At 47.6% G+C, this 21,519-nt stretch overlaps 1 protein-coding gene across 7 annotated transcripts in view; it reads right to left on the bottom strand.

Moving 5' to 3' along the window:
* Positions 1–21,519, bottom strand: part of LOC112249124 (ankyrin repeat domain-containing protein 11) — a 144,207-nt gene that overhangs the window by 15,708 nt on the left and 106,980 nt on the right. For all 7 annotated transcript variants that reach the window (XM_024418783.2, XM_042320949.1, XM_024418782.2 and 4 more), the window contains 6 exons: positions 13,170–13,315; positions 8,756–8,888; positions 2,128–2,301; positions 875–1,075; positions 379–521; positions 141–288 (listed from right to left, as the gene is read on the bottom strand). In XM_024418783.2, coding sequence (XP_024274551.2) covers positions 141–288; positions 379–521; positions 875–1,075; positions 2,128–2,301; positions 8,756–8,888; positions 13,170–13,256 — 886 coding nt within the window. In that variant the 5' untranslated portion in view covers positions 13,257–13,315. The remainder of the gene's footprint in view (positions 1–140; positions 289–378; positions 522–874; positions 1,076–2,127; positions 2,302–8,755; positions 8,889–13,169; positions 13,316–21,519) is intronic.

The raw sequence follows: 21,519 nt of genomic DNA, 5'->3' as shown, positions 1-21,519 counted from the left end.
AACAAACAAAAAAACAGTTAAATAACAGCAAAAATCTGTTGCACCCAGTGGTTAAAGGAAAAGCAAGGCAGTTGAAATACAAGTAACAAATGGCAGAGTGAAGGTGTTCAGAACTACTCATGGTATAAAATGTCACACACCTGACGAGCTCTCCTCACTGGAGGTATACGTGCCTTTTCCAAGCAACAGATTGAGCATCGTTGGGGAGTTAGCAACCTTCAACGCGGTTTCACCCCTTCTGTTGCTTTGTCGAGGGTCCCCTCCATACCTTAAAAGCAACTTTACCACCTACAAAGAAACATCGAAACATTTGTCTCAGTCCTAAACACGGCCGTTGGCTTTCTACATGAGCATTCGCAAGCATTACACTGAAGTTACCTTGAAGTGCCCGTTGTTTGATGCGTCATGCAGAGGGGTGTCGTCATCCAGGCCCTTGGTGTTGACCTCTGCACCGGCTGCCAGCAGCTGCTTGGCCACGTCGTAGTAGCCTCGGTTGCACGCTTCATGCAGTGCAGTCCAGCCTGTGAATCCCAAACACTAATGTTTCTCAAACGTAGGATGCAGAGAGAGCGAGGAGGAGGAGGAAGTGCAGAGAGAGCGAGGAGGAGGAGGAAGTGCAGAGAGAGCGAGGAGGAGGAGGAAGTGCAGAGAGAGCGAGGAGGAGGAGGAAGTGCAGAGAGAGCGAGGAGGAGGAAGAAGTGCAGAGAGAGCGAGGAGGAGGAAGTGCAGAGAGAGCGAAGAGGAGGAGGAGGTGCAGAGAGAGCGAGGAGGAGGAAGTGCAGAGAGAGCGAAGAGGAGGAGGAGCAGAGAGAGCGAGGAGGAGGAAGAGCAGAGAGAGTAAGATGACCACCAGCCTGCAGTGGCAGCGACTCACCTGCAAAGTCTTTTACATTCACGTCCGCTCCCTCACTGATGAGCTCCTTGATGCGGCGTGCCTCTCCACGGATGGCTGACCGGTGCAGCCTCGTCTCGCCCCTCTCATTTCTCTTGTTTACTTTGTCTTTGGTTTTAGATGCAGAGTTTGGCGTTCCCTTCTGGCCCAGACTTGACTGTGACTGATGCTTTGGTGTTGTGTCTACAAAAACAGGACAAAAACAGAGTTTTAATAGAATTGGCATGATTCATTTCTATAGTAAAAACATACGCCAAATGAGCATAGGGCTACATATTACAGTACCATTATGTAACAGTGCAGAATATTTCATTGAAAAACAACTGTTACAACTCCATCGCCTGTAGGTGGCGCTCTTGCTCAAAACATCAGAAGGAGAACTCCAAGACTCCCAATTGCTCGAGTTCATTTCATCACATTTAGTGGATTAAACCAAAGCCTTAACCACATTTACATTATTGAGTTTGCAGAGCGTGGTCCTGAATGCCATTTGAAACTCACTTCGCCTGGGTTCTGTCTGTAAGGCACAAACTCAGGCACGGCTGTTTAACAGCAGCAACCCGCCAAATAATACAAACAGCAGGCAACATATGACCCAAATCAGAAGCACAACATAATGACTAACCCATAGAGATCAGCTCTATTACTTAATAAGAGGAAATATAGCCTACTAAAGCCTATGTTTCCTCAACGTTTAAACCGCAATGTTTTAACGACAGAACCTAAGTACAGCACTTGAGGAGGAAATGCTAAATCCGACTAATCTAATAACAGATAGCAGATATGAAATGAACAAAAAGCCTTGGTCTGGATATTGTGTGGTTTGGCCCAGATCTGATAGTGCACTATTAGGTCCCCTCAGACCCAATCCCTGGGGTAAGCTACTTTCATTTCCCTCATGGTTGAACGCTACATCCTAAAACAAAGCAGCACAATTTACCATACAGGAACGTGATACCAACTTGTAGAGCCCAAAAATCTCCCACAAACAGCCAGTCCCAGAAAAGAACAGTGGATTAAGACAGGGGAGGTCCATTTCACTGTAATAATGGAAATTGATGAGGGTTATCTTGTACAATTGAATTCTAATTACGCAGTGTGGTCTGTTCTTTAATGAAGCATGGTGCAAAAGTGTGGCTGGGACGCTAAGCACCAGGGACACAGCACCCCCCCCCCCACCCCATCCCACCCCCCGCTGAACCCTCAGAGACGTGGCATCCATGACAAACACGCACCTGGACTGTTGACTGACTCTTCAGCCGTCATCTGCATGAGAAGAGCCACCTGCTGCCGCTCAGAGAGGGGGTACCCGGCCCGGATCCCTGGCATGCCCATCCCAAACGGCAGGCCCGACTTCCTGGTGTTGGTGGGCTCCTTTTTAATGCGCTTCCGTTCCGGACCTTGCTTTTCTGTGAGGAGAGAGGGGAACGGACAATGTGAGGCCTATGGGTAGCACAGACACACATACAAACACAGGATTGCAAATTGCTCAGGTTATATCGGCTTTTACTTCAGCAGTCAAATTGAAGTGATTTCAATTCTGACCACAACAACAGTCATTGATAAGTCATTCAACATCTCGATGGCAACAGGTCAGATAAATGTCCTCTGTGATGTTCTAAGGAACCCCCTTGGTGAAACCTCTACCAACTTCGAGTCTAGTTTAGGCCACATCCATCTTCTGAAGCAGCTGATGGTGGTGGGCATTTAAACCCAGCTGCCCAGAGGCAGGGAGGGGTCAACTATTGACAGTCTGATGTTTATGTCTCTCTCAGGGGGTGTGTGACTTGGCATAGTGACAGTGATTACAAGATGGCCGGTGTTCATTTCAATGTGGCCGAGCCAAGGTCATCACAATGGCGACTTGCCACTGGACAAAAATCAGCAGCTCCTCAAAGACACACCCATCAATTATTTTCAGTGTCATGAGGAATGATCGAATCTCCACAGCAAATGTCAGTCTTACTTTACTATTGAGACACAAATACATAAACACTCTACATTTGCAACTGCTGGCCGATTTGGAGGTACGCTCCGTCAATGTTTGAACAAGCCCAAACTGCGCCAGCTTCAAGATCCTCCCGAAACATTCTGACATCAATAAAAACAAATGGCATGGCCTTCAACTGCGTCCATGGAGACAACACACATTGTCTAATCAAAAGGGGAGATCTACAAGCCTGCTCGCTGTTGCTCTCAACACAGTGGATTGCTCAAGGCCACAAATAGAATTAATAGGAGTAGGAAACATGGCAGCTCACACTTCCGGGCACAAAACCCTTTCCAGAGATTTTCCATAGTCAGAGCTGATGAACTTTCAGTAACATCTGTGAATACTTACGCCTAATGTACCCCCACCCCTGATACACACTCACATCCTGAAAGGAATTTGCCATTTAGACACATTCCTTTTATTCAGACTTAAACTGCATGAACCACAGCAGTGGATGTTTCAGGCGGTGGATGTCGAGGACTGAAAACGCTAGAGTTGCTGTTCCAAGCCTTGACAGTGGGACCCAGTCAGTAATGAGCACGTTTCAGTACTTGAAAAGGGCTGCTATCAAACTACATTCAAGCTGCCTAACTACAATGACTTTTTCCGACGAGATTTTGGACATGCATTGAGTAGGCTAAGTGGCACGCAAACATGTGTGATGCATCTTCAATGTAAATGAGATGCAGTGGGAAGACGGGAAAACAACATAACAGCATGAAGTAAGCCTCACACACATCCCACATGGATGACCAGGATGGGATTAAGACAGAGTCATCTGAAAATGCAATGTAAGCCCATAGACATCTGTAGCTGGGTCTAATTAAACAATTAAATAGCTTTTTAAGAAACATTTAAGACTATATATATACACTAGCAAAAGAAGGCCTATGTATACAATGTAATTTGGATTTTTCCTTTAACTTGAGAGATTTGATGGCAAAGTTGGAGGGAGACCAAAGTACCTCACTGTTCCCAAGAACGCCAGCCTATGCCAGGGGCGGAGCCCACAGCAAGACGACAGTCAAGTTACATTGGGCCCAGGACTCCACTGTGTCAGCCTATTGTGGAGACGTTGCTTTCAGCTTCCCACAGTATGGGCAGGCAGAACCAGAACCAGCCCGACCAGAGGAACCAGGTAGGCCTAGTCCGTTTGTTGTGTCCCCAAATTCAATCGGACCACAAAGATGACAAGCTCATCTTTCTATCATTCCACTTGGGACATCAAACATGCTAACAGCCTGTCTTTCTCTGAGTGACAGCTATGAATATATTCCGACCAGTTCTGTCAGTTGGGGTTCCTGCCCCGTGGGAGACAATTATTATTAGAGGTAGACCAGATGAGCTCCGTTTGCTTTACTGCAATGTGTATGTAGGACTGGCCTTCCTGTGTGTTAACTTACGTAGAACATGGGAATCAACTGTGAAGACACGAGTGGGACGACTAGGCAGGGTGAGATCTCATGGTCAATGTGTAAATATATTAGCACCACAACTCTGTCTTCATTCTTAAACTGAGATCGAAACTGAAAACAAAGCATGAACACTACTAGCGCTTATGACCACACATGCCAACACCACCACCACCCAGTCACACAGGAGCCAGACACATTCATGCTTCTGTATGGGGATTACCCCCAGGAGAATGTCATGGCCTGGGACAGTGAGAGGCAATTCCCTCGTACTCAGAAGACAGGGAGAGAAGAGAGAGCTCTGCTGTCAAGCAGCCCAGTCAGACACAGCCAGCAAACAGGAAATGAAGGAATAAGAGACTGGAAGTGCCCACAGGATGTTGTGTCACTGCTTTGTTTTGTGCTTGGCTACGATGACGAGAGCAGAGGAGTGTTGGTGCAGAACAACATCCTTCAGTTGTCATAATCAGAGAGCGGGACAGATCGGCAGACTACCGAAGGGCTCTCTCTCACACCGTGTTGGCCTACCTACTGCCGCTTACTGCTGGACCTCATCTCCATGTACAGAGTAGACTGGGCCATCCTGATGTAGGCTACAGTACACACAAGGGGTCAAAGGTGGTCTGGAGAAACAATGGAACCGTTTCAGAACGCTTGGACAGAGTGCAACTACTAGCCTATCTAATATACCTAGTGGAGACTCAAGCTCCAAAACAACTGAACCCGGACCAAATCTGATTTCAAGTCAAGTAACAGTGAATAATTCATGGATCTTCCAAAGGATGGGAGATGAAACATTAAAAACATTTCTCCCTCCAGGGATCTGAATAATAGTGGTGTGCAGCAGGCAGACAGGGCTGATTTGGGATGCGGTGGAGAAGATCTCAAGCCAGCAGCCCCCCGTCCCCCCGTCCCTACTGAAAGCAGCACCTGCTGCACCTGCTGATAAGACAGGCATCCTGTATTCCTGCCATATCGTGAAGGTGATGATGTGTGTGCTAGCCTGCAAGTAGCTGATCTGCACTCATCACTGTCTCTTATCTGTCTCCCGCTCCTCATAGCTTTATCCAGAGCAGTCCCCTTGCTGAGCAGCCCTGGCCATGACTCCTACACTCCTGCTGCAAGGCCTGTGGATGGGCTCTACACCAATACAGGTTACAACAACCATCTGCTTGCTACACAAGCTACCATCTCTAGAAGAATGTCTTGTAAACTGTCAACACCGGTGTGTTCAAGATAACAGAGCAATCCCTGCAATTAGCTACATCGTTCATCTAACAGATGCCTCGGGGAGAAAACCTTCAGTAGAGATCGAGTGCCCTGTTAGGACCATAGAAATGGATGTTATGCACTCAGATAAGGCACAACCACACACACTGACTTCACTTTAAGTACTGACAGGGTAGTACTCGTCCTAGATAACTAACACTGTAGGAACACGGTCACCTTGTGGGTTCGGAGAGTGCAAAGACAACACAAATGCAGAACCATGCAAATCCCTGTCTACAAAAGGACCAACAGTATGAACTACGCATTTCAAATGGAGTATGTAGCCTAGTCCATGTTCGATGAGCTCCCTGTGTCCTCAGTCTGTTCCCATCAAAACTATCCAAATAATAAGGGGATGTGAAGGGTCTGACTTGCTCATCTTTCATAGCTGAACAACACAATCAAAAGTAGTCACGCCGTACATTTCTCAAAAGCCAATGTTATGCTACAAATTCAACACTAGCTGCCTCAAGCTATAGCTTCAAAACACTCGCTCATAGGCCAACTATGGTAAGTCGTGTTATAGATCCTATGCAAAAATAGAGCATAGCCTCAGTCTGAACTCACCATCAGCACACTAGCGCGAGGAGCTGGAAGCACAGGGAGTGTATTCTCCCAGCAGCTCGCTGCACAGTGAAAACAATAGACCTGCAGTTCCTGCTCTGAGTAGGAGAGGAGCCACGCTGGACTGACGGCAATAACCTCAAGGCAGATTGAGAGAAATTGGCTATGACGTCATTAAGGAGGTTTCTGTTTCATCATTCGCGCTCTGTGTTGTTTTTTTCCCACTCAGGGTGAGGAGGGTGGAGCAATGTGAAGGCTCTCTCTCCTGCAGAGGGTCATACGAAGCCCAGTCCACTAGGAGAGGACTAGTCCACTAGGAGAGGACTAGTCCACTAGGAGAGGACTGTACAGCCTGCACTTCTCAAAGTTCACTCCTGGAATCCTTGTGGCTTTTCTGCTGGCACAAGGGAGCAGGCCAAGGGGCACACAAACCCTCCATACACGGGCCTACTGGGCCACAGTCTAGACTCTATCCCCACAATGTAGGGCCGTAGAAGGAGAGTTCACCATATCAAGGGGAGATACAGTATCATCAGAAAGACACCATCAACGTCAGAGGGAGGGGATAGGGCCGGCTGTAAAGTACTTAACAAATTCCATAGGGTAGAGACAATAACACAGCATGAAAGGAACTAGCTATCAAGGCCAAGACAACAGAAGAGGGGAAGTGTGTGTGTGTGAAACCACCCACCCACACACTACAGTGTGTATACGTTAAATAAGGCGGCATGGAGACACAACTAACACAATGAAGGATGAACCATTTAAATGAATGTTTCCATTGTACAGCCAGATTTAAGACATGTGGATGGAAAAGACACTGAGAAGGATAACAGGCAGGGAACACGAAGACAAACGCAACCTGAAAGTGTATAAATGACAGTCTAGTTAATGTGAGAGACATCCAGCCTTGCTGTTGAGGCAGAGACTCCACCCTAACATTAGCATGACAATAGACAATCAGGGCACTGTTCTAGAAAGGGGGAGGGGAGAAACTGAGGTGGGAGGCAACCTTTCTCTGCCAACAGCCTGCGAAAAGGTTACAGGGCCACTACCACCAGCATACACACAAATACAAAACCAAGCCACTATAGCTGTGACTAAACAGTGATGACAAGGGAAAGTTACTACGCTCCTGATTTGGTCACTCAAGCTGCACTGAGAACACAAGTTCTACATTCAATATCTCTTCAAAACAGAGAAATACCATTTTCAAACGTTTCCTGCAAAAAGCCAACACACGTCAACAAAACAAAAAAAGAGAGAAATGTACACAATGGGTTGGACTCCATATTACCCAAAGAAATAACAGCGGAAGTTCACAGCAGCATTTCAAACCAACCCAATAGCCCAGCACACAGATGTGGATTCCATTAGAGTACATGTTATTACAGACCATCAACAAATCATTTCAAGATCCTCAAAGCTCAAGCCAAACAAGCTGGAACAGTAGTTCCCCCTTTCTCTCTTATTAAAGAATAACACAAGTGAGTGTCAAACCTTTCCAGGCCCTCGTGATTGACAAATCCTCACTTAATTGGCCCATGTTCCGTGTGGCCTTTTTTCTCTTTTTCCCAATGATGGACAGTTGAACCAAGTTAAACCATGGCACACAGCCTTCTTGTTTGAGGTTATAAAGAAACACTGCCTGCAGGAGCTCCTCCATCACACCTCTCAGCCCAGCACCTCTTCAACCTCAGGAGGCTGAAGAAATTTAGCTTGGCCCATAAGACCCTCACAAACGTTTACAGAAGCACCATTGAGAGCATCCTGTCGGGCTGTATCACCGCCTGGTACGGCAACTGTACTGTCCACAACCGCAGGGCCCTCCAGAGGGTGGTGTGGTCAGCCAAATGCATCACCGGGGGCACACCGCTTGCCTTCCAGGATACCTACAGCAACCGGTGTCACAGGAAGGCCAAGAAACTCATCAAGGACCTCAGTCACCCGAGCCACGGCCTGTTCACCCCGCTACCATCTAGAAGGCGAGGTCAGTACAGGTGCATCAAAGTTGAGACAGAGAGACTGAAAACTGCTTCTATTTCAAGGTCATCAGGCTGTTCAATATTTACCACTAGCTGGCCCCTGCCCAGTACCCTGGCCTGAACTTAAGTCACTTTCACGAGATGGCTCCCACCCGGTTACACTACCATGCACCTGAGAGGCTTTTGCCCTATGTACATGGAGTCATGGAACACTGGTCACTTTAAGTAATGTTTACATACCGTTTTACCAAGTTCCTATGTATATACTGTATTCTAGTCAAGGCGTATCCGATTTAACTATTGCTGTACATATACTATTCTTCAGATATACTACATATTCTATCCATATTGACTATTACATCCCATCCCACCCACATTTATACTCTGGACTGCGACAACGCTCGCCCTAATATTTCTTAATCCCATTCTTTTACTTTTTAGATATGTGTATTATTAGATATTATTTAACTGTTGGAGCTATGAACGCAAGCATTTTACTACACCCCTTTGTAACAGCTGCTAAATATGTGTATGCAACCAATAAAATGTCATATAATTTCATTCTTCCAGCATGCAAAACTACACCTCCTGGCTGCAAGGCTGAGGAAGTGATGTCACGTCACATCCCCTCCAGTCTTACCTGAGTCAGAATCTTTCTGGTCTCCATTGGCTCCAACAGTGAAGGGAAGCTTCCTCTTGGATGCCTTCTCTTTCATCTCTTTGACGCCATCGCTGCGGTCCAATTTAGGAGTCTTGTTTGACAATACTTTATCCTGGCAAATAAGAAAGAAAACATGAACACCGTATTGCACAGCTAAACTCAGCAAAAAAAGAAACGTCCTCTTACTGTGTTTATTGTCAGCAACTTAACATGTGTAAATATTTGTATGAACATAAGATTCAAAAACAGACAAACTGAACAAGTTCCACAAACATGTGACTAACTGAAATGGAATAATGTGTCCCTGAACAAAGGGGGGTCAAAATCAAAATAACAGTCAGATACACCAGTCAGTATCTGGTGTGGCCACCGGCTGCAGCAAGTACTGCAGTGCATCTCCTCCTCATGGACTGCACCAGATTTGCCAGTTCTTGCTGTGAGATGTTACCCCACTCTTCCACCAAGGCACCTGCAAGTTCCTCCTATTCCTCCCGGGAATGGACCTAGCCCTCACCCTCCGATTCAAGGCTCAATGGGATTGAGATCCGGGCTCTTCACTGGCCATGACAGAACACGGACATTCCTGTCTTGCAGGAAATCACGCACAGAACGAGCAGTATGGCTGGTGGCATTGTCATGCTGGAGGGTCATGTCAGGATGAGCCTGCAGGAAGGGTACCACATGAGGGAGGAGGATGTCTTCCCTGTAACGCACAGCGTTGAGATTGCCTGCAATGACAACAAGCTCACTCCGATGATGCTGTGACACACCGCCCCAGACCATGACGGACCCTCCACCTTGATCCCTCTCCAGAGTACAGGCCTCGGTGTAACGCTCATTCCTTCGATGATAAACGTGAATCCGACCATCCCCCCTGGTGAGACAAAACCGCAACGTCAGTGAAGAGCACTTTTTGCCAGTCCTACCTGGTCCAGCGACGGTGGGTTTGTGCCTGTAGGCGACGTTGTTGCCGGTGACGTCTGGTGAGGACCTGCCTTACAACAGGCCTACAAGCCCTCAGTCCAGCCTCTCTCAGCCTATTGCGGACAGTCTGATCACTGATGGAGGAATTGTGCGTTCCTGGTGTAACCCGGACAATTGTTGTTGCCACCCTGTACCTGTCCTGCAGGTGTGATTTTCAGATGTACCGATCCTATGCAGGTGTTGCTACATATGGTCTGCCACGGCAAGGACGATCAGCTGTCCGTCCTGTCTCCCTGTAGCGCTGTCTTAGGCGTCTCACAGTATGGACATTGAAATGTATTGCCCTGGCCACATCTGCAGTCCTCATGCCTCAGGCACATTCACACAGATGAGCAGGGACCCTGGGCATCTTTGTTTTGGTGTTTTTCAGAGTCCGTAGAAAGGCCTCTTTAGTGTCCTAAGTTTTCATAACTGTGACCTTAATTGCCTACCGCCTGTAAGCTGTTTGTGTCTTAACGACCGTTCCACAGGTGCATGTTCATGAACTATTTATGGTTCATTGAACAAGCATGGGAAACAGTGTTTAAACCCTTTACAATGAAGATCTGTGAAGTTATTATTAGGAATTTTACGAATTAATTTTGTAAGACAGGGTCCTGAAAAAGGGACTTTTTAATTTATATATTTTTTTTAAATTGACCCTTTATTTAACTAGGCAAGTCAGTTAAAAACAAATTCTTATTTACAATGACGGCCTAGGAACAGTGGCCTTGTTCAGGGGCAGAAGGACAGATTTTTACATTCTCAGCTCGGGGATTCGATCTAGCAACCTTTCAGTTACCGGACCAATGCTCTAACCACTAATGCTCTAAACACCATTTGTAGACCTTCCCTAATGTTGGAGACTTCCCTTAGCACTGGGAGAAGACAGAGCCTGGACAGACAGAGACACAGGGACACAGCCCATCTAGGACAGGACACACTGGCAGAAGGACACAAAGAGAGACAGGCAGGTGGCAGCTGCGTATCCCAAAGCTTTACACTGCAGTGTGCTTCTGTCTGCCCCGAGACTTCCAGAGATTAGGGGATTTGCAGAGCGTGACTTTTCCATGGAATTTCGTCTCGGCGCTCGGGCAGCAGAGCAGCACAGACAGACCCAGATCGGAAGAGAGAGCTGGAAGGAGAGGTGACACCGCAGGTGTCTGTGGTCCACGGCAACTGGATCCCATCAGAAGACCCCTTCCCTCCGTCAGCAAGCGGCCTGCTCTCCCTTCGGCAGACGTTCTGTCTATACAGCACAGCGCTGCCTCTCCCTCAAAAGACTGCTGTTAAAGGGCCATGCAGCACGTCTGCTCAGGCTTGTCTGCTCTGCTCTCACATTAAGCTCTAAGGAGAGCAAGGATTTCAGTGTACAGTGTTCCAAAGACAGGAAAATAAATCTCTCCTCTATGCAATATCCTGCTTGTATACTCAAATATCAGGCTAGTAAACTGCAACTTGGTGTTTTAAGTTTGTAGTCAAAGTTAAAAGAACTCTGAACTCAGATTTCAATGATTGCTACAATTAAAACCATTGCAAACGATTATAAAACAAATACAACCTTATGTAATGCCTGTTTTTCTAACCATTAGATTTACAGGAGGGCCAGAGCAGCTGAGTTGTTGGCCGGGTGCTGACTGTGGTAAGGAAGGCTCATTAAAGAGCTCTGTGTAGGTGGCTGTTTACCACAGAGCTGGGATGCAGGACCAAGTCAGATAAAAAGGTGGCATGTAGCAGAACGCTCGCTCTTTCTCAGGCTAGTTCCCACTGCTGCACACTGCACAGTGGCACGCTCTGCAGCCCACCCTGGCAAGTCCCAGCCCCCAGCCCTCCTACAGTCATGAGACTATGATGTCATTCTTACAGTACAGTGTAGACACACAGCAAGCTCTTCCTGCTGCTTCGAGCTGGGCTTAGCAGTAACTCTGTACACCAGCGAGAGGGAGGGAGGGAACGAGAGACAATATACATAGGTCTACATGTAGGAGGAATTTCCAAACAGAAAGACAGTACACAGTATACAGACAGCTGACACAGGCACACACACACAAAACAACTTGTCAAGACAGACAGAGGCGTTAGCGCTAGGCAGAAAAAAAGAGCTGAATGAAGACAGCTATGAGCCACAGCTTCAAGGCTGCCTTCATGAGAAACCGTGTTTACTGGTCTCCTAGCAATGCTCTCGCTCCTCCTCTCCCTCCCAGAGTCTGATGCAATTCTGTGAGGAAGGTTGTACATAGCTGACACGCGTGTAAACTGCACCTCCGGGTTCACTGCTGCTGAACCACGATTACCATGATGTCATCATTCTGCGTCGAAAGCTCACCGTTGCCAGCATTAAAAAGCCACACGTTCACAAAAACACAGGCTGGCTTTAGCTGCCATTTGAAGGGACAGCTCTCCCCACTACCTAGGGGAAAACACCACTGAAATGACAACCTAATCCCTAGTATCACAACCATGTGGAGAAACAATAACACAGGAAATGACACCTGTTATTACGTTACCATTACAACTCTCTGTTCACATCTAATTAACAGCTCTGTTCATTAGAATCCACTTCTGGGAAATGATTTCAGTGGTCTAACATAGAATCTAGGGTGAAAATCTCTAGGAACTATACTCTCTTGTTTTGTCTGAAAGAGTAGAGAGTCTCAGTGTCAGGCTGACTGCAGCAGAATGCCCTGGCCTGCCTGCCCAGCAACTTAACGCTGCGTTTGATGCATGAGGATATAAATTTGCCACACAGTGCCAGCAGCCTCCACTTCTTTGGTAAAAAATAAAGAAGATTAGTTCATAGATAAAACCTGGACTACCTATTCAGATGAGCCATATATAGCTGGCTGGCTAACGCACATAACCTATGCTATATCATTAGTCATTAAGCTGATGCAACACTACATATACAGCCATTTCCCTGGCTCTAGGCTACATCTAGAAAAACAGAAAGCACGTCCGTGTTTAAAGGGGAGGGTTGTGTGATGTTATTCATAGGACATTCAATATAGTAGCAAAGAATGTTTTAGAGAGCGGGACACGTGTATAAATTGCAAATGACGCAATAATTCACGTAGGTTAAAATAATTTTTCAAAGTTTGACAAAAGTGCACTTTGCAAACTTGTATTGTAAGTGTTCTCAACAAGCTTTTTCTTCTACTGTAGAAATGTCACCATAGCCTAAACCCAAAATAGGACCTCAGTCATAAGAAATAATCCCCCCAAAAAGCAACAATGGGCTCTTAGCCAGTTGAATGCCAACTCCCATCAAGCTGCTTATTAATGTCCATAATGATTTGTACTGTGTAATGAGGACATGACCCCTCGATGCAGGACTCCGCAGTGGGAGTGGTAAGGGGCGTGTGTGTGTGTGTGTGTGTGTGTGTATAGATTTGTGGTGTGTCAGTACGTGTGTGATGCGTGTGTTTCTTACCTTCTTCCCACCCTGCTTCTCCACCATGTCAGTGTTGAGTGGGAAGTCTTCCAGCTGGGGGGTTTTTGAACCCCCACCCTTGGGCATCGTTCAGCTATCGCCACGCCAAACCTCATTCACGCTTCCATCGCATCGTCATCGACCGTCTGCCAAAGGAGAGAGTGAGCGAGATAGAGAGGGAGATGAAAGAGACACATTAGCACCGGGCCACTCGCCTCCACAGAAAACACATTTCCACCCGCCACACATTGATCCCATTAGCAGTACATCACACTACCCAATATCAACAATTACACCTGCACTCTGGTTTCAAAAGGTGAGGAAGAGCGCAGGATAATGCCCCTGTTCCAGACCCACTCTCCACCCTGGAAGAGTAGGGGGTTTCAATGCTCTGCCATATCCATAGGGTGAGAGAGATACTATAGTGGCCAATGCGGGTGAAAGACAGGCCTACAGAAGCAAGTCTAAGCAAGATTTGAATACAATCCTGAAAAGTAGCTAATCCCTTATTCACACAAAATACATTCCTAAATGAAACCAATGTCTTGATGTCAAAAACATGAGCAGAATAATTTAGGTTGGGCGAAATTGTGGAATGCCCGTAAAACATTTATTTATTTATTTTTTACTGTTGGACAGGAGGAGACAAACATCTCTGCTTTCATGACTCCCGGTAACAGCTGAGGAATGTCTTCAGGGATATGGCACGTCTGGACAACAGCCCTGCTGCCCTACCCTGCCGAACATACATACTACACAGTGTTGGTGTGCTAGCAGGGAGTGGTGTGCTAGCAGGGAGTGGTGTGCTAGCAGGAAGTGGTGTGCTAGTAGGGAGTGGTGTGCTAGTGTGCTGCAGGGAGTGGTGTGCTTGGAGGGAGTGGTCTTCTAGTGTGCTGCAGGGAGTGGTGTGCTTGGAGGGAGTGGTCTTCTAGTGTGCTGCATGGAGTGGTGTGCTAGCAGGGAGTGGTGTGCTAGTGTGCTGCAGGGAGTGGTGTGCTAGTGTGCTGCAGGGAGTGGTGTGCTTGGAGGGAGTGGTGTGCTGCATGGAGTGGGTGCTTGGAGGGAGTGGTCTTCTAGTGTGCTGCATGGAGTGGTGTGCTAGCAGGGAGTGGTGTGCTAGTGTGCTGCAGGGAGTGGTGTGCTTGGAGGGAGTGGTGTGCTAGTGTGCTGCATGGAGTGGTGTGCCTGGAGGGAGTGGTGTGCTAGTGTGCTTGCAGGGAGCGGTGTGCATGCAGGGAGCAGTGTGCTTGGAGGGAGCGGTGTGCTTGGAGGGAGCGGTGTGCTTGGAGGGAGCGGTGTGCTTGGAGGGAGCGGTGTGCTTGGAGGGAGCGGTGTGCTTGGAGGGAGCGGTGTGCTTGGAGGGAGCGGTGTGCTTGGAGGGAGCGGTGTGCTTGGAGGGAGCGGTGTGCTTGGAGGGAGCGGTGTGCTTGGAGGGAGCGGTGTGCTTGGAGGGAGCGGTGTGCTTGGAGGGAGCGGTGTGCTTGGAGGGAGCGGTGTGCTTGGAGGAGCGGTGTGCTTGGAGGGAGCGGTGTGCTTGGAGGGAGCGGTGTGCTTGGAGGGAGTGGTGTGCTAGTGTGCTGCATGGAGTGGTGTGCTAGTGTGCTGCATGGAGCGGTGTGCTAGTGTGCTGCATGGAGTGGTGTGCTAGTGTGCTGCATGGAGTGGTGTGCTAGTGTGCTGCATGGAGTGGTGTGCTAGTGTGCTGCATGGAGTGGTGTGCTAGTGTGCTGCATGGAGTGGTGTGCTAGTGTGCTGCATGGAGTGGTGTGCTAGTGTGCTGCATGGAGTGGTGTGCTAGTGTGCTGCATGGAGTGGTGTGCTAGTGTGCTGCATGGAGTGGTGTGCTAGTGTGCTGCATGGAGTGGTGTGCTTGGAGGGAGTGGTGTGCTAGTGTGCTGGAGGGAGTGGTGTGCTTGGAGGGAGTGGTGTGCTAGTGTGCTACAGGGAGTGATGTGCTTGCAGGGAGTGGTGTGCATGCAGGGCGTGAAGTGCTTGCAGGGCGTGAAGTGCTTGCAGGGCGTGAAGTGCTTGCAGGGAGTGGTGTGCTTGTGTGCTGCAGGGAGTGGTGTGCTAGCACTAGCAGGGAGTGATGTGCTGCATGGAGTGATGTGCTTGGAGGGAGTGGTGTGCTAGTGTGCTGCATGGAGTGGTGTGCTAGCAGGGAGTGGTGTGCTAGTGTGCTGCATGGAGTGGTGTGCTAGCAGGGAGTGGTGTGCTAGCAGGGAGCGGTGTGCTGCATGGAGGTGTGTGCTAGCAGGGAGTGGTGTGCTAGTGTGCTGCATGGAGTGGTGTGCTGGCAGGGAGTGGTGTGCTAGTGTCCTGGCAGGGAGTGGTATGCTAGTATGGGAGGACTTTCTGAACCCACTGCTAGGTGCTAGCATGAAACCCTTTTTACATACTCTGCAGTGAGCTAGTGAGGCCTTGCTAAACCCTCTGCAGTGGTTTTATAGTAAAGGCCAACTCTGCAGTGAGCTAGTGATGCCTTACTAAACACTCTGCAGTGGTTTTATAGTAAAGGCCAACTCTGCAGTGAGCTAGTGATGCCTTACTAAACCATCTGCAGTGTTTTCATAGTGAGGCCTATTCTGCTGTAAGCTTAGTATGGCCTCTCTTACCCAGTTCCCTCCTGCTGAATCGCCATGCTACTAGATTAGCCCTATTCTCTTTAGTATCCACTGCCCTGTCTGCATGTGGAGAGGTCGCTTCCGAGCTCTTATGAATAAATTATACATAGAGTTCCTCAATATTTTTCTCCTTCATAATGCATTTTTCACCAGAGTGTGTGCAGAAGGCTGGGCTGGAGCCTGCCCCTCCTCCCTCTCTCCACTACCCGGGAACACTGCCTGGCACTCAGCTCTGCCCTGGAGCCTGCCCCTCCTCCCTCTCTCCACTACCCAGGAACGCTGCCTGGCACTCAGCTCTGCCCTGGCGCCTGCCCCTCCTCCCTCTCTCCACTACCCAGGAACGCTGCCTGGCACTCAGCTCTGCCCTGGCGCCTGCCCCTCCTCCCTCTCTCTCCACTACCCGGGAACGCTGCCTGGCACTCAGCTCTGCCCTGGCACCTGCCCCTCCCTCTCTCCACTACCCGGGAACGCTGCCTGGCACCCAGCTCTGCCCTGGCGCCTGCCCCTCCTCCCTCTCTCCACTACCCGGGAACGCTGCCTGGCACTCAGCTCTGCCCTGGCGCCTGCCCCTCCTCCCTCTCTCCACTACCCAGGAACGCTGCCTGGCACTCAGCTCTGCCCTGGCGCCATGGTCCTCCCTCTGCAGCTCTCCTACTCAAAGACAGCTATTTATATCCCAGAGCCAGCGACACACAGTCAGAGGAACACTGCTCCCCTCTCCTCCTGGCATAAGGAAAGCGACACGCAGCAAACCTCTGCCTCCACCCCTGTTCTCTGGCCCCGTCCCCCAAAGCCCCACACACTCCAAGCTCACATTAAGCAGCACAAAGTGGCAAAGGGGTCAACTACTACTACAGAGATAAACAAAGATTCTATGATCCACACAGTGTGCTGACCTAGTTTGAGCTATCTAGAACAATAAACTCCACACTATTTTAGGATAATCTAATCTACAACTCCAAACCTCCATTGTAAATTCACACATTGTGAATGAAACCAGCCTTTGATGTTAGTGGTGTGAAACAGTTTCATATTAAATTGATATTACAATTATTTTTCTAATAACTTAACCAAGTACAATTTCCCCTCCGCTATAACTGAGTGTGTATGTTGGTGCCTGTAATGCCCATGGGAGGGTCAATAAGAACCTACTACGTTTTCCTATATGGTTTCCACTGTGTACTGTATCAGTGACTGGCTTAGTAGAACACTATTTATTGAAGCTTCTCTTCCCACTTTAAAAAAAATCATGTAATAACTATATTATATAATACCACAGGCCTATATTATTATAGACAACATCAGTATTCAGATGCTGTGTTTCTTGACGTAATTGTGTTATCAGGTTGTCTTCAAGGATTCTGGGGTGGTTTTGGCACAGGGGCTAAGTAAGTGTGTTATTGAGTCCTCAGTCAGTTCCTCTAGGGGTTTTGGCAGAGAGTCTTCAATGCATTATCTGTGTGTTCTTGAGCTCTCATCTCTTAGTGGGGAGAGGAACACAGACGACACAGAACCCTAAGAGGAAACACAATAACATCCATTCCAAAACACAGGCCTCATTTCCTCCGCCTTCCACCCCGTTCAAAAGCTGCACAGCATCTGCTATCAGTCTGTGTGTGCGTCACACAGAGGGGCCTCTCTCCACAAGCCAACAGCTCTAATTCATCACATATGAGTAAGTCTATGCACTGTAAGGTACTGTAGAGAGGCCGAGGCCCTAGTCCAATGCTGGATCCTGCAGCATCCGTTTCCCGCTCTTTTACACTGAACACAACAAACCCTGGCTCTCTTCCTTCCAACCCCATAAATACACACCATGTGTGCAGTCTGTCCACCCCCCCCAGGGGTCCCTTCCTGGCACTCTATAAACAGGGTCTACCCTGGGGGCGGTCAGATTTTTTCAAAGCTATTGATGCAATGTTGAACAGTTATCTTGCTTCAGCATTACCTACATGAGTAATGAAATGACCTCATCGATTGAGTTTCACTTTGACATTGTTTTGTCTGGGAGGCTAGGTAAATAAAGCCCACGTCATCCTCACAGCACTGCTTACAGTGGAAGAGCAGCTCACCAGGAGCCAAATTGCAAATGCTAAAGGCCTATTGGATAGAAAGTTGATCTGCTATCAAGGAACAGCAAAATTTCAAAAAGTGTGGTAAGTGTAAATGTGGCATTTTCAGGCAAAGTGACGTACGTTCCTTATTTTGCTTGAATATCTCATTGGAAATGTATTATCCGTTCAATTTCAACAGCATAAACACGGTGCACATGGCAGCCATGTTAAAGGTCTACATAAACAGTCTTTGATGTGGGTTGTTTTGGTGACAGCCGTTCCAGGCACCAATGTCACCTGACAGCAGTGATTGGTCATGTAACTAGGAACCACGCACTTGAGGCATTAGACAAAGCAAAAAGCATTGGCTTGCTAGCTAGCTGACTATTCTCAACTATGATTGGTGCTTGGAGAGGGTGGGTGGGTTCACACACAGGTTAGAGATGTTACTCTTAGCCTGCATCAGACTATCCCAACAGAGGCAGGGTTCATCGCACTGACCCAGTAGACGGGTGAAGAATGTGGTCTTTTATGGGTTCCCAATGGGGACGTTTTTACTGAGACTGACCCCTTGGTCAGCAGAGCTGGAGGTTAGACTCTAAAGTGCTTTCTCCTGCTTCAACACTCCATTGAGGGCCCTCACCTTTTTCTCCAGCTTCAACACAACATTGACAGTCCTCCTCTTTCTCCTGCTTCAACACAAGTTCTCCTCTTTCTCCTGCTTCAACGCTACATCGACAGTCCTTTCTCAACACTACATCGACAGTCCTCTTTCTCCTGTTTCAACGCTACATCGACAGTCCTCTTTCTCCTGCTTCAACACAACAGTGAGTCCTCTTTCTCCTGCTTCAACGCTACATCGACAGTCCTTTCTCAACACTACATCGACAGTCCTCTTTCTCCTGTTTCAACGCTACATCGACAGTCCTCTTTCTCCTGCTTCAACACAACAGTGAGTCCTCTTTCTCCTGCTTCAACACAACAGTGACAGTCCTCCTCTTTCTCCTGCTTCAACACTACATTGACAGTCCTCTTTCACCTGCTTCAACACAACAGTGACAGTCCTCCTCTTTCTCCTGCTTCAACACAACAGTGACAGTCCTCTTTCTCCTGCTTCAACACTACATTGACAATCCTCCTCTTTCTCCTGCTTCAACATTGACAGTCCTCTTTCTCCTGCTTCAACACAGTGACAGTCCTCCTCTTTTTCCTTCTTCAACATTACATTGACAGTCCTCCTTTCTCCTGTTTCAACACTACATTGACAGTCCTCCTCTTTCTCCTGTTTCAACACTACATTGACAGTCCTCTTTCTCCTGCTTCAACACAACATTGACAGTCCTCCTCTTTCTCCTGTTTCAACACTACATTGACAGTCCTCTTTCTCCTGTTTCAACACAACATTGACAGTCCTCCTCTTTCTCCTGCTTCAACACAACATTGACAGTCCTCCTCTTTCTCCTGCTTCAACACAACATTGACAGTCCTCCTCTTTCTCCTGCTTCAACACAACATTGACAGTCCTCCTCTTTCTCCTGCTTCAACACAACATTGACAGTCCTCCTCTTTCTACTGCTTCTACACTACACAGAGCCCTCACCTCTTTCTCCTGCTTCTACACTACAGAGCCCTCACCTCTTTCTCCTGCTTCTACACTACACAGAGCCCTCACCTCTTTCTCCTGCTTCTACACTACACAGAGCCCTCACCTCTTTCTCCTGCTTCTACACTACACAGAGCCCTCACCTCTTTCTCCTGCTTCTACACTACACAGAGCCCTCACCTCTTTCTCCTGCTTCTACACTACACAGAGCCCTCACCTCTTTCTCCTGCTTCTACACTACACAGAGCCCTCACCTCTTCTCCTGCTTCTACACTACACAGAGCCCTCACCTCTTCTCCTGCTTCTACACTACACTGTGGCAGAAAATAGACGTTTTATAACTGTGCTGCTATGACTTTTTTATCTTCTTCGATGTCTGCAGGGCTCTCCCCAAAGAACGTAAGAGGGGCGCTTTGCCACATTTTGGACTTGGCTGCACCACTATGTTAAAAACATAATTTGGCTTGTCATTCTGTGGGAGAAATAAATATTCCAAACTGACTCTGGGACAGTTGAGGGACGCTATATCCCCAAATCATACCACTTTACATTAAAAAAAAAAATAAGGCTGATGCAACAGATTAGAACATTTAACTTAAAGTTGATCAAATATTTCTTCACAATATAAGCGAAGCAAGGAGTACATGGCAGTTGACTATACGTGTGAACGTTCCAAAATGCAATTAGCAGTAAAACACCGCTCTCAAATGCGCACCGCACATGTGAACAGTTTTATGTGACAGAGATGAAAATATCTGTTTGAAACTTTGAAAGAGGGGAGATCTAAAGATCCAACAATGATTCTAATATGACTAGGATCATGCCTTTTGCTGGTGAAATGAAAGAAAGTTGATTTGAAAACCAATAGAAGATGAGAAACGCTGGTTTCATATTAGGGGTGTGAACGTTTAAACATTAAAATTAAGTTGGGATCCTTAACGTTAAGAAAAATCCCTCTGGAAATTTTACTGGTCTATAAAGGAATGATGCTTCTGAAGCAGGACTAAAGTCCATCACTAGGCAACGAGAACGGTCAATCAAATAATCAAGCTGCTGCAATGCAGCCTGCTTGCCTGGTACCTAGACTTCCCAAGACAATTAGGAAAAATAAAACATCTAGCTACTATAAAATAAACTGCAGCATATCAATCAGCGATGCTTATTGTCTTGAAAAAAAACAAACATTTTATGCCGGAGCAGAATTCTACTGTCGGAAAAAGGTACAGACCGGCATTCTTAAAAGTGATCAATTGTCGCTATCGACATGTTACTGTAGTTGCGTTCTGTGTCTGTAAAAGTTTGCGGTAGAGATAACGTCATTGCCCGGGAACACATATGTAATAGGACCATTATCGTGCATTGTAAATTGACATGGAATTTAATTATTTTTTCATATACATATATATACACACTGCTCAAAAAAATAAAGGGAACACTTAAACACAATGTAACTCCAAGTCAATCACACTTCTGTGAAATCAAACTGTCCACTTAAGAAGCAACACTGATTGACAATAAATTTCACATGCTGTTGTGCAAATGGAATAGACAACAGGTGGAAATTATAGGCAATTAGCAAGACACCCCCAATAAAGGAGTGTTCTGCAGGTGGTGACCACAGACCACTTCTCAGTTCCTATGCTTCCTGGCTGATGTTTTGGTAACTTTTGAATGCTGGCGGTGCTTTCACTCTAGTAGTAGCACGAGACGGAGTCTACAACCCACACAAGTGGCTCAGGTAGTGCAGCTCATCCAGGATGGCACATCAATGCGAGCTGTGGCAAGAAGATTTGCTGTGTCTGTCAGCGTAGTGTCCAGAGCATGGAGGCGCTACCAGGAGACAGGCCAGTACATCAGGAGACGTGGAGAAGGCCGTAGGAGGGCAACATTCCAGCAGCAGGACCGCTACCTCCGCCTTTGTGCAAGGAGGAGCAGGAGGAGCACTGCCAGAGCCCTGCAAAATTGCAGATTGTCTTCCCAGCCTGGTGCAGGTCTACAATTTTGTTTCTGGTGTCCTTTGACAGCTCTTTGGTCTTGGCCATAGTGGAGTTTGGAGTGTGACTGTTTGA

Source organism: Oncorhynchus tshawytscha, linkage group LG04 (genome assembly GCF_018296145.1).
Source record: "Oncorhynchus tshawytscha isolate Ot180627B linkage group LG04, Otsh_v2.0, whole genome shotgun sequence".
NCBI lineage: Eukaryota > Metazoa > Chordata > Actinopteri > Salmoniformes > Salmonidae > Oncorhynchus > Oncorhynchus tshawytscha.
Note: the sequence above shows the minus strand (reverse complement) of the source record. Positions and strands in the feature narration are given on the sequence as shown.